General features: G+C 42.8%; 1 protein-coding gene across 2 annotated transcripts; it reads right to left on the bottom strand.

The window, feature by feature from the left end:
• Positions 1-3,686: 3,686 nt before the first annotated feature.
• ISCA2 (iron-sulfur cluster assembly 2) lies at positions 3,687-11,995 on the bottom strand. Of its 2 annotated transcripts, none has more exons than XM_081838803.1 (4): positions 11,841-11,995; positions 8,801-8,966; positions 7,888-8,003; positions 3,687-6,800 (listed from the first exon to the last, which is right to left on the bottom strand). In XM_081838803.1, exons 1-4 carry the CDS (start codon positions 11,897-11,899, stop codon positions 6,626-6,628), a joined length of 516 nt encoding a protein of 171 aa, XP_081694929.1. In that variant the 5' UTR covers positions 11,900-11,995; the 3' UTR covers positions 3,687-6,625. The 2 variants fall into 2 exon arrangements, with proteins under 2 accessions (XP_081694929.1, XP_081694928.1); XM_081838802.1 differs by having other exon boundaries at positions 11,838-11,958.
• Between the last annotated feature and the right edge of the window lie 1,822 nt (positions 11,996-13,817).

The raw sequence follows: 13,817 nt of genomic DNA, 5'->3' as shown, positions 1-13,817 counted from the left end.
TTATCCATGTTGTTGTTTAGTCGTTTAGTCATGTCCGACTCTTCGTGACCCCATGGACCAGAGCACGCCAGGCACTCCAGTCTTCCACTGCTTCCCGCAGTTTGGTCAAACTCATGTTGGTAGCTTCGAGAACACTGTCCAACCATCTTGTCCTCTGTTGTCCCCCTCTCCTTGTGCCCTCAATCTTTCCCAGCATCAGGGTCTTTTCCAGGGAGTCTTCTCTTCTCACGAGGTGGCCAAAGTATTGGAGCCTCAGCTTCAGGATCTGTCCTTCCAGTGAGCACTCAGGGCTGATTTCCTTCAGAATGGATAGGTTTGATCTTCTTGCAGTCCATGGGACTCTCAAGAGTCTCCTCCAGCACCATAATTCAAAAGCATCAATTCTTCGGCAATCAGCCTTCTTTATTGTCCAGTTCTCACTTCCATACATCATCACTACTGGGAAAACCATAGCTTTAACTATATGGACCTTTGTTGGCAAGGTGATGTCTCTGCTTTTTAAGCAGAGACATCACCTTGCCGACAAAGGTCTGTATATTTATCAATGGATATACTCAAATTGCTTGAGCTCTCCAGGAGAATTCATAGGCATGTCTCTTTGCCAGATTGTGTGGCTGCTCCAAATGGGCACAAACCAGGAGCTGTTTGGGCACAGCTTAAAAGGTGCCTCTTTCAGAAATAAGGTATTTATTACAGAGCATCATAAACTCACTGTGATTTTAAATGTTTAATTTTAACAACTTTCTGTATATTTCTGGATTGACCACCCCCTTGCATCTTTTCAAGGTATGTTTCAAAATCTACTGCACAAGACATATTTTAAAATTATGTTATTTATTCAAATACTGCGGAAGGGACTGGATGTTTGCAACATGTTTATAGCATCCAATGCTGTGAAGCAATCAGCTAAGAATAATCAAAGTCAATTCCCATATTCAGCGTGAGCTAAAAATATGGAGCTGCTTAAAAAACATAACATTAAAAAAAGCTTGAGGCTTTTGTTTTGTTTGACCTTGTGATTTGAGAACAGAAACCATTTTAAACGCAATAGGTTCTCACAATTTTTAGGTGGCTATCCATTTATCTATTTGCAATACAACCCACTCTTCCTATGGGATGTAATGCTAAGTATGTCAAAACACCTGTTGGTTAGCCATGATTTATGAGCATCTACGTGCACTTTATGTGTGTGATTTTTAAAAAACTAAAACAAAATCTTACCACAGAACTTTCCAAACTGTGTGTCGTGACACGTTAGTGTGTCGGCTGCAGTGTGTAGGTGTGTTGCACAAACGCTCTCTGTGCTCCTCCCAGGGCTGGAAAGTTTAACCTCGTTTGCTAGTAAAACTGAATTACTGTGTCGCAAAATGATTCGTGTCTAAAAAGCGTGTCACCAACACGAAAAGTTTGGAAAGCTCTGTCTTACCATAACATTGATCTTGAATTATCAGGTTGGTTCCCTCTTTTGTCTTTATGCATTGCCATATTGAGAAATGGATTCTTAATAGACAGCCCTGGAATTTAGTTCATTCATCTCTTCTCTTTCCTATCACTGCAGCAAAATATTTTCATCCTGCAAGCTCTTTGGAGCACGCTCAGAGATTGCTGATGCCCAGACTTTTAATTCAAGTCACCCACTGAGGAGGCAGTGGTGGTGGAAGAGGTCCAAGTCATTGCTAATGACGTTGGTTCAAACATTCTGTTCAGGGCTGGATCTACAGGGAGATAATTTTCTACCACCTGAAGATGGCTATAACATTGTGAGGTTACATCCCTTCCAGCTACACAATTTGGCTTGAATTGATTCTTTTACCTAGTACATCACCTAAAATCAATATCTGGCTTTCCTATACAAAAACTGCCATGTTTCTCTTTATTCATGTTCTCTACCTGATCAGGAAGCTGTGTTTTCATTTAAGGTGTGGAACAGACCTTAGTAACACTGGCCTTCGTTTTTTTAAAAAATGAGGAGCAACCATTGCTTCTTTATCCTAGGATCCTAGACACATAACCTGATTATCAATGTAGCACCTAGCAGAGACTTATTCAGTCTGCAATCTCCATCTTTGTAGAGTTTAAAAGTTGACCTCATACCTGCAACATCCAGACTCCCTCCCCTGCCCTTCTCTCCCCACACCACCTCTTGCTTTCGTCTTGCCTGAATAAGAGTTCAGGATAACTCAAAAACTTGCCATGCTGACCACTGGGACTAAGGCGAGTTTTGTAAGGTGAGCGCACTCAGATAGTCCTATCAAGACTGCAACTTACCAATTCCCATCTGTATTCCTCATGGACTCCTGACTACTGCAATCCTTCTGTGTTTGTACCATGGCCAAAACACTGCGTCTCTGCAATGGAAGATCCCTTATCGCTACCACCCCCCACCCCACATTGAAGAAACGAGTCCCACAGATAGAAGCTGAAGATCATGGCAGGTTGCCATGGCAATGTGCATTTAATCTCACTGTTTCCAAGGCAACTGTAATGGCCCATTCTATTCCTCTAAAAGATGTCAAAGGTAAATGAGACCTGATTAGCCAAACGGGGACATGAGTCAAAAAGCTGATAGGCTACAAAGGCTGAAAGCAGGAACTCTTGTCATTAAAAATAAGCTACCCAAAAGCAAGGGGAGGACTGTATAAAAAGGCCAAATTTTAAAGCCCTTCAAATAAGGAATGCATGCATGCTAATGATAACACTCTTTTCTTACTCATGTTCTTCATGATAAAGAGCTACCCTAAGTTTCGTTTTCTACTTCAGTTGTACATCCAATTGTTGCAAGTATCTGTCTGGGATGGGACTGAGTCAAAGGAGGAGGGTTTGGTATGGTGATTGTGCCCAGATACTCCTGTCAAGACTGCTGATTATCACTTCTGGTTTGGGTTCAGCATGGCAGACTTCAGAGCAGTTTGAAGGAGATGTTGGGCAGGGAATGAGGGAACTGTGCCCCCAAGAAGCAGAGACCACAAGCAGAAGACCTGCTGCAGAACACACTCAGACAACCTGTATTTGCAGACCACTTCTTGGCACTAGAAGGTCTTGCCCGACTTTGGCATTCAAACATAAGTGTGTGTGTGTGTGTGTGTGTGTGTGTGTGTGTGTACAGGTAAAATCAGGTGTATAAACTTAAGGAAGCTCCATTTACATCCAGGAGTAAAGGTTCAGCAGGAAGGCCTGAACACACAGAATGTGTTCATGATAGATAACAGTCTATTCCACATTTTATATGGAAAATGAATTTTGTACCAAACATACTTGAATATTGCAGTTTGTAAAGTACTGTGCTTGGAACTTTACTTTAAAAGTATACAGGTTGTGACCTATATTTAGCTCTGATACAACACCGCCCTACTAAACAAAACTCCATATATATCTGAGACAATCTGCAACATTATTTTAATGTTGTTAGCTGTCTGAATTATTATTATTATTATTTTTAACGTGAAGGGTGGCATACCAAAAAATAATCTCAAACATTTCCCCTAGCAGAATTCTGGTGTGAGCTCTTGCACTAATACATTTAAACCGCCCCATCCCAGGCATATTCTTTCAGCTGAAAGAATCCCAAGCAAAAGTTGATGTATCAAATGTCAAAGGCCTCACATATGATAAGATTTCCCTTTCTTCTGACTGTGACTGAGCATTTTCTACATCTGAAGAAAATGACAAGTGGAACATGAAGCCAATAAATTAAGTTTTGTATTTATTTCTCCAAGATTCATCATTTACACATTGAGAGAGTTAAGAATGCTGGCATTTCAAGGACCAAACAAACCATTTAGATCAGAGGTAGCCGACATGATGCCATTCAGATGCTAGACTATAATTCCCTTCATCCTTAACCATCAGCTGGGGTTCATGAGAGTCAGAGTCAAACAACACTGGGAGGGTTTCACATTGAGAGCACCTCAATTTGGATCATAGAACAGAACTTACTCTTCTCATTCCTACATGAGTGCTGAACACAGATGCCGTAGCAGTCAATGATTTCCTTAGACCAAGTTGGTGCTGGAGGGCTGGGAGATACTTTGAAGCTAAAAAAGATCGCTACACTCAAACAGGAAACTGTGTATTTTAAGTCAAACAGAATAAGTCTTGAATACCAAAGCCAACTTGAAAGAAATTCTAGAGTGTGAAAATCCATATCCAAGGTCATCCACCGCTCATAATGCTTTTGCAATAAGGGGTGAAGGTCACAAACAGGATTGTTTTACTTGCCCAAAATGTATAACTATGGTAAAATAGGCATACATGCAATCTACACATGATGGTATGTTCAGGTGAATTGGTTTGCACCAACATATACAATATAGTGAAAATGTCATGTATGGTCAGATGTGTCAGACACCTGATTTGTATGCAATTTTGAAAACACAACCACTCTCAGCAAAACATTTAGTGAAAATTGCATGTTCTCAACACAATTAAAATATTACACCATCTCTCTGCCTTCCTTCTCACTTAGTAAGTGGGGATTCAGGAAGCTCTCAAGTTTTTAAGGGCATGAATGCTTTTGAGCAGAAACAAATATGCATGGCGCTCAGATAGCCTAGGGAATCTGAAATAATTTGTGATCTTTCTCAACTGCAATTGTGTTCCTTTGTTAAAGGCTCTAACAACCCCATGCCCCTCCCTCTTTGCCACTCCTTTGCATTGCTCTACTTTGACACCACCGCCTCCCTATGCTGGACATTCTGCACTACAAGAAATGACCCTTTTAAGCAGCAGGTAGCAGCCAAGGCTGTTGAATTTTGCACAGACTGAACCAACTGCCTAGCATACTCCTGAATATGAGATTTTCGAAACAAAGCAGCACTTACGCACTACTTCTCAGCCTCAGATGCAACCAAAGCACAACCAAGCAAGCCATCATTTTCTACAAGCAATTTCTTCAGCCATTTGCATCTCAAAGTATAAGGATGCCCCCTAGTGAAATAATGCTATAAATTCTAGTAGATAGGCAATCCAAATCGGCACCCTATCAGTTGTAGCCGAGGAGCAAGAAAAAGAGGTGGCTTAATTGACATTTATGTAGAAAGGGCTAGAGATAACAGGTAAATGGATCTGGGACTTATATTCTAATTTCCCCATACTGTGGGAAAATTAATACACCCTGCCCCCACTCCCCCAAATCCTCCAGGTTAGCAGATCAAGTTTCTCTACTCTCAAGGCTTCCTCCTCCAGAAACGGCTCCCCAAAGCCCCACTATTCCTCAAAGAGGGCATGCCCTTCACTTTAAAATTTGATTCCTTCTTGGGGTAGATGTGTCAAACCCGTTGGAAAAGGAGTTGCGCTCTTCGTACAAGCAAGTCTGCTTCCTTAAAACTGAACAGATGACAGATATAAAAGAAAATAAGCAAAGGTGAGTTACATGTTTTTTTAGGAACAGGCAAGCCACATAATTAATTACCTTAGTTTTTTTGAGCGCATCAAATGAACTGATAAATTCTATATGGTTTATGCTCCCATTTGGAAACATACAGCTTACATTTTGTTCCTTGTAAGAAATTAAATCCAGCAATAGGAAGAACTTTTTAATCCAAAAGGCAGCTGAGGTTCCTGGGGTGGGGTGGGGGGAATCAGTCCCAGCTGAGCAACAACAAAGGTCACTGCAAACAACGATGCACAAATATAGGCACTTTATAAAATGTTATGACCAATACTCAGTTGCACGTCCTTCACAGATAAATACCTCCAAAGTGCCTTCCAAAAGTCCACTAATTAGATACAGGATTTCCTTTGTGGTCAAAGAACAAAAAAATTATCTAGAGGCATGCAGTGCTGCTCAGTCCATTTCTACTCCAAAAATGAAGCTTTCAATTCCCAGCTGATTTTAAAGGAGAAACAGAGTCAAGGCATTAATTATTTAGCACTGTAATTACACAACACTTCCTTTAAAACAACAACAATACTGAAGTTTCTTGGCCAAAAGATGAAACAAGTGGGGTTTTTTTAATACCTCTTGTTTACCATTCAGAGAAGGCAAAAGGAGAAAGGAAACCTTAAGTTATGGAACATATGCAACATAACCTTCTCCCCATTTGGTACTCACAACATCCTCACAACAAAATTCCCTTGCAAGACAATCCTTAAAAACTTTGTACATAGCAACCCTGCTTTTCCCAGGGTTCCAGATCATCCGTACAGGATCTCATGTGCATTCAAATGCATACAGGCACCATGCAACAGATGCTTTTGAATGTGTGGAGGCTGGGGAGCAGCTGTGGGCCCCAATAACTCAGCCATGCATTCATCAGGGTACAAATGAAAATACAGGGGGGAAATATGCCTATTAACATACATGAAAATTACATGCAGTGGGAAATCACTTCAAAAAACCAAAATATGTTAAATTACAGAAGTATGTACACATATCTCCCAAGGTGATCAAGTGCTATGCAGTGAGTCATCAGGGATCCTACTGAGAAGATACATTTGGGATTAAGGAAAATACAGGTGCCCAGCCCACTTCACACCTAATCCTGGAGATATCAGTTCTTATTCGAGACTCAGTCCGGACTCTTTCCATGGTACCATACAACTGATTACACCAGCTGGAAGCTGAATATAATGAAAACGAGATATGCCACTCAGCATCCACTAGGGTCCGCATGGAGATGGTTGTTCAAAGCTTAACGGAGAAGGATGATCCACAAGAGCAGCCTTGTTCTGCCTGTGGATTGTTGACCACCTGAAATGAGCTGCGAATTAGCTCCTGGTTGAAGTCCACCATGGCCCCTTTCACAAAGCTCAGACTGTCCAAGTCCACAACCACTCGGGCACCACCTTGTTCAAAAATCCTGGAGGGGGAGATAGAGATAGTTGCAGTGATTTTGAAATGCAACAGATACATATCCAAGATCTTATTTGCCCCTGCTTCCAGGTCACACCCAAACATGGGTGTTACAATCAGCAAGACCTTAGAGAATGCCCACTCCATCACAAGCCCCCTTATCCTTTAAGGCTGGCAGGTGAGCCCTTCGCCAACACTCCATCTTTCTCACTGGTAAAAACAGAGACATCTATAAGCAGGGTTTTCTTGGCTGTGATCTCCACACCTCTTGAACTCCCTTTCAAGAAAGGCCTGCCTTTGTCTGGCCAGCTTTTCAGGAGGAGGATGAAAATCCTGCTTCTTCAAGTAGCTTTTGATTCGGCTTAAGCACCTCTCTTAGCTTTATCTTTTCCAGATGAGTAGCTGAATTAGTCTGTTGCAACAAAAGCAACAGAGCCTTAGATACAAACACATTTATTGTGGCATTTTGTGTATCTGATGAAATGAACTCTGGTCTATGAATGCTTATGCCATGATACATTTACAGTGGTACCTTGGGTTAAGTACTTAATTTGTTCTGGAGGTCTGTTCTTAACCTGAAACTGTTCTTAACCTGAAGCACCACTTTAGCTAATGGGGCCTCCTGCTGCTGCCACGCCGCCAGAGCACGATTTCTGTTCTTATCCTGAAGCAAAGTTCTTAACCCGAGGTACTATTTCTGGGTTAGCGGAGTCTGTAACCTGAAGCGTATGTAACCCGAGGTACCACTGTATTAGTCTTTAAGGTGCCGTAAGACACTTTGTTGTTTTAGTTTACCTTGTTGATTAGATGATTATACGTATTTTGCATGGTGGTATTAGTTGCCCTGAATCTTTAAGTGAAAAAGAAAAGCAGAATGCTCATATTGAGAACTAATTGTAAACACTGAATGCATTGTGCTGCCACAAGGCTTGGAAATGATGTGCACAAGTACAGCAGTGGAAAACAGTACAACAGGATTATCTGCACTATATAATAGGATATTCATTCCTCATTCAATCATTTGCTCGCTCTCTCCCTCTCACCCCTCCCCTAAAGTTCTTTCTCCTCCACCACACAGGAACCTATGCCCTTACCTGTCATCAGAATTCACAACTGTATCCAAAGAAAATTTGTACTGGAAACCAGAGCAGCCACCTCCTTCTACCTGCAGCCTCAGAAACTCAGATGCTTCTGCAATCTCCAACAGTCTCTGTTGAAACAGAAAAAGAATGCTAAGTGGTGGGTCAGATTCATACAAAAATATTTAGCAACCACTTGAAATCCAACATCAAACTAGCAAGATCCCTCAAAGAGATGGTAAGTGCCAGATACAGAGCAACCTAAAGCAAAACACACACGAGAGGCACGTAGCACCAATCAACCTGGCAGCACATTCTTTCACATGTACTCAAAGAGAAGACTTGGAGTGCCTTCGGTGAAAGTGCTGCCATTGCTGCAAACAGTAAGGGCTGATTCACATCCAGTCTTTGACACTACCCAAAACATGCCTGGCCTTTTCTCTTTTTGCCAAGCCTGGATTGAATACCCCACTACTAGTTCTATCACAGTTTGTATGCTAATAATAATAATAATAATAATAATAATAATAATAATAATAATAATAATATTGTATTTATATCCCACCCTCCCCAGCCGAAGCCAGGCTCAGAGTGGCTAACAACAATAAAAGTAACACAGCATTCTAAAATCAATTCATTCTAAAATCAATTCAAATCAAATTAATGGCAACCATTGGGCCATTTGCTACTGCAAATTACCAACCCTCACGTGCGGCCACATCAAATTATGCCACTCTGACATGGACAGGCCATGGAGATGGCTAGTAATATAATGTATACTTTTTGGATTAAAGCAACTGCACACTCAGCTACACATATACATTCTTTTATGACATTATCACACCAAACACCACATCATACTGCAGCTCAGGAGGAATCAAGACACTACAGAAGGTACATACAGCTGGTGATTTCCAAGAAGCCATACCTTCACACAGTTCGCGCTGAGGTAAATCTGCCCCTCGTTGGAATCAGTCAAGGTCTCTCCAGAGGCAGAGGATGCGACCCACTGTACTCTTATCGTTGGCATGGAGGCACCATTCTGTGTGGCGCAGGATGGGGCTCTTATCAGATGCCAGTGAGGAAGAGAATGGCTGTGTGGGAAAGTTAAGGAACAAATAAGATCCAAGGAATGGAGGTAGTGGAAAAGCAATAAATGAGGGAAACAACTACAGACAGATTGAGGGACTTTGAAGCTAAGGGTCAGAAATATACCCCCACCCACCCATCAAATCTGAACACACAAAGGCAGGTAACTTTGACTCTATACTTCCTAACTATGAGTTTCAATAGCAAAATTGTGGAGAAAGCATTTACAGCATATATATGGTGGGTAAGGGCAATATGCTTTTCCTCAGAAGACTGAGGCGACAAGGATCAGTGAGTGAGCGAGAGTGCACCTCTCTCTCTCTCTTTACTTAACTTAGAAATTCTTGTCTGAGTGAGAAAGAATGTCTGATACTAAGTGTCTCTTAATGATCTACTCATTAAGCAAGGGGGAAGAGACCCATAGTAAGAAGTATCTTCTTAGACAGAATACAGAATCCAGTGCACAAAAGTGAGGATCTTTCACATAATGCTTGTTGTTCTGGACCTTTTCACTCTAGGCAGGAGAGAATAAGTGATGTGTCCCTGAATACTGGAGGGAGGGAGGGAGGGAGGGAGACGAGAGAGAAAATACTGTACCCTGTGGAATAGACCTGAATCCCTGTCTGAATCTTAAACAACCGATTCCTATTATGTGGTGTTTAAGTGTTTACTGTTAGGTTGGGACTAAGTTCACAAAGGGCTGAACATACACCAATTGTTCTAAGTCGTGTGTTTCCAGCTCTGGGTTAGTCATCATCTGTCATGTGAACACTTCCCTTCCTTTCTTCATTTTACAATGAAACCTTTTTCTAGCTCGCTATTCATGAGTTACTTTGGTGCTGAAGTCATAATAACTGTCTTTCCTCCTTATAGCTATAGGAGATTTACTGCAACAAAACTGGCTATTCCTTGATCAGGAGGGAGGAGCTGTTGTCTATAACAACCTTATAACAATTTTAATTTTTTAGAAACAAAGTCGCAGATGCCCATACACACACATTATAGAGCAGAAATGGTAAAACCTTTGACTAAAATTAGCACTGCTTATTTTCATCTGCTCCCCGGTACTGGATGGCCATAGATATATTAGAAACCAAACCATCATCTGTAGTTATTTTTCCCAGTGTACTGCTGTCATTATCCATATGCCTGAACCTTGCCTGAACCCTGCTAAGCTGCTGGCCTCAATTCAATCTTCTAACTGTTGAGATGCACAGGGTAATTATACTGTACAGTACAAAAAGAGCGCTTCATTTCATTTTCTTTCAGTTTTTCTTAACAATCCCTTTGTTCTTCCCTGGACCATTTACTGTTTTGTTCCATGAATCTTTCTCTCAGTGATATAACATTACTACAGCTCAGAACTCCTGAGCTCAATATATAGACTTTCTGCACGATTGTTTCAGCCCCCAGAGCATTAAAGAACAAGCATTTATACTAACAAGAGTACCACTGACTTCAACTTTATTTTTTTAAAAAAGCAAACCTGGAAACAGATTTAGGCTACAGTCCTAAATGCACTATGTGCCCCCACAGAAAGTAGTGAAACAGAAGTAATTCCTGACATTTCAAGACTTTTAGATATTATATAACAAGTGAATATAGAACATCATTAGGCATGTCTTCTTTGCAGGTTTGCTGACAAGTGCCTAACAGCACAGTTGCATGCATCTAAATGTACAGATAGAGTTTACAACTTAAGGCACAAGTGTGTTTTTTTATGAGCCAATTTAAATTTAATATTTTTATTGCACCAGCCAAAGGCCATGGCAACATCCAAAGAAGAAAAACAAAAAAGCCCAGTAGTTGCTACATATGCGGTAAAACCATGATCAAATCCACCAAAATCTCTTACTACACAGAATAAAAAATAATTCTCAAATAAAATGTGCAAATTAGATCTCAGAGTCCCCTTTGCCACTGACCACTAGCCCATCCAGTTCTTTCTTCCTAATCTTCCTAGCTGCCAGGGCATAGAGAGCCACCTTATAAGTCACAGAGTCATCAGTATCACTGATGTAACCCTGCACATACTGCATTGGAGACTTGCCACCAACAACACTGTATCTCCTTTTGCCAGTTAAAAATCTAAATGCCTTGAGATATAAGAATCAAAACCTATCTCTGCAAAGCAGTGAAATGCTCAGTCCCTGAATTAATATTGCACCCTCCAACTACATGATGCTAGAATCATAGAGTCGGAGGGACCCTAAGGTAAGGGTCATCTAGTCCAACCCCCTACAATGCAGGAATATGCAGCTGCCTCATATGGGGAGAGAACCTTGCAGCCTTGCCGTTATCAGCACTGCACTCTAACCAGCGGGGCCATCAGAGACTTACTGTTGGTCGTCTTGGAATTAAACTCTTGCCTTCCTTTTCTCCACCTACAGTACCAGAACGGTGAAATGACCCACCACAACCAGTCGCAACGTTTTGCCCATTTACTTGTTTGTTCCCACAGTAAGAGAATATTACGCTGTAAAAGCCTTTGCCTCCGAGAAGGTGCAGGGGCGGTTGGAAAAGTTTGCAACACCACGTATATTGCCCTGATAAGACAGACGGTTGTGTTTGTTCGATGTGTCGCCATGGCGATTCTCTGGGATCCCTGGACTTAAAAGCCAAGCTGTCGGGACCTACAGGCCGGGGGGTTGGGGGGCAAATCTCCCGACCCCTTGTTTGGGCTAGGAGAATAAGGGCGCCTAGGAATACCAGAGGGGCGCGCGCGTGTGAATGTGACTGCGAAAGGGAAACGCCAACTGTGTCGTGCATTGAAAACCAACAAGGGGTGACACCTCGCCCGCGTTCGCCGCCGGGACCACCGTTCCTCTTCGCTTAACCCCCCGTCGCAAAGCACGGAAAGGGAAAAGGCCCACCACTACCTGCTCCGCCCGCAAAGCCGCAGCGCCCTGAAGCTAGCCAGCGCCGCCAGCGCCGCCATCTTGATCCGCCTAGCTGCGCTGCTATTGGCGGAGGCGTGGCCATATGGCCTGCCCCAGACAGCGACGGGAACGTACGCAGAACCGAAGAGGCTGGTTCCACTGGGAAGGGAATGGGAGGAGAGGGGAAGATCACGTGCCTCCGAGTGAAGGCGGGGAAAGCCGGGCGGAAGTGCCCACGCTTGCCTTTAAGCTCTTTTGGGTATCGCTGTGACGTCGAGGCGCGCGTTCGTACGGCCACGCCCACTCCTTCGGGGTTGAGGATCCAGTTTGAGGCGCGCGTAGGAAGGATCCTGCGGCGCTGCGGGTGATGCTGGGCTTAAACTCCCAAAATTTCAGAGCCTTGGCCATGCTGACTGGGGCTGGCGGGAGTCCAGGCACGTCTGGGGGGGGCACAAGTCTCCCATTCCTTAGGGTACAGCATGTTTACTCGGATGTAAGCTCAAGTGAACATATGGCCACGACCTACACACACTTGCTTCGGAGTGAGAGCCCGTGAGGTGTTGTAGTTAAGAGTGTGGGATTAGGATCTGGTAGATCCGGGTTCAAATCCATTAGGTCACTGCCTCTCTGCTGTGACCTACCTCACAAGGTTGTTGTGCGGATTAAATGAGGATGGAGTGGACAATGTAGAGCTCCTTGGAGGAAAAGGTGGAATATAGATGCAGGAAATGAGGTATATCCTACCTAATTAAAGAGGGTTTAATTTTGAAAATATATGCCTATGAACTGGTTGCATGGCCTAGCTTCATTATCAAGTATCCCTATAGCCACGTAAGATCTTCCCTATTTTGCATGTCTCACTTGCCCAATGTCTCACTTGCCAATGAACCAAAGTGCCATGTGTCCTAAACTGTATTCTTACAAAGGCACAATGCAATCACTGTTCCAGAGGTTTACTGTAGATGTATATATATATATAAAAGGAGGCATGCCTATATCCCATTTCAACTCACATTAGTTTCAGAGCGAGCTTGTGGATGCACTTGTAAATAATCTCCCTTTTTGTCAACTGGGCATATCCGCAGTAAATATGCATAAGATTGCTGACTTAGTGATAATTTGTGTAAATGCAAGTGAGGTTTAAAAAAGTAACTTTGTACAGCCTATTGCTCTATAGCAGGAATAGGGAACCTGCAGCCCTCCAGATGTTGCAAGACTTGAACTCCCATCAGTTTCAGACAGTACCAGTGGTGTCCAAACTTTTTTCAAAGAGGGCCAGATTTGATGAAGTGAAGGGCCATGGGGGCCAACCAAAGTTGTTGAACTTTTTATTATTTTACCCCCAAGTTGTTGAGCTTCTTTTAGGATTAGAGTTGTTGAGGTTTTTTAAGGATTTTACTCCAGGAAATAAACTGCCACAGGGGCCAGATTAAGCCAACCGGCAGGCCGAATTAGGCCCCCGAAATGGACTTTGTACATGCCTGGCATAGGGAATAGCCAAGGATGATGGGAGTTGCAGCACAAAATCTGGAGGGCTGCAGGTTCCCTGTCCTTGCCTACAGTATGTCTCTCTCTCTCATATTTCCAGCAATAATCAGCAGTTGGTCCCTATTGTGCTGACTAAGGGTTTGTCCACACTTCTGCTTGCCCCATGACTAGAAAGCCTGAGTCCAAAAGGTTTTCCACTTGTCCCATGCTTCCTAGGCACAGGTCCAAGCAGTTTTTTTGTTTGTCCCTCCACTTTCCCTGGGAGACCCCACCATTTACCACTGAATCAGAACAAAGATCAATCTGCAGAAAAACTGATTGATATTTGTTCCAATTCAGCAGTAAACAGTGGGGGGAAAGAGGCAAGGGAAGCAGAAGTGTGGACGAGCCCTTACTCTCTCTAAAGCCACTTGTCACCATGATAATCTGCCACTGAATTGTGTCATAACTTGGTGAACTCACCCACACCATTCTCAGCAACTGCACCCT

Source organism: Podarcis erhardii (assembly GCF_964252035.2).
Source record: "Podarcis erhardii genome assembly, chromosome: 1".
Classification (NCBI taxonomy): domain Eukaryota; kingdom Metazoa; phylum Chordata; class Lepidosauria; order Squamata; family Lacertidae; genus Podarcis; species Podarcis erhardii.
This window is presented reverse-complemented; position numbering and strand designations above follow the sequence as displayed.

Excerpts from the sequence above, each read along its gene's own strand:
- ISCA2 (XM_081838802.1), bottom strand. The coding sequence starts at position 11,899 with ATGGCGGCGCTGGCGGCGCTGGCTAGCTTCAGGGCGCTGCGGCTTTGC. Across the intron at positions 8,967-11,837 it reads CTTTGCGGGCGGAGCAGGTA|CCATTCTCTTCCTCACTGGC; the intron begins GTGGTGGGCCTT and ends TTTCCCACACAG. Across the intron at positions 8,004-8,800 it reads TCAGCGCGAACTGTGTGAAG|AGACTGTTGGAGATTGCAGA; the intron begins GTATGGCTTCTT and ends CTGTTTCAACAG.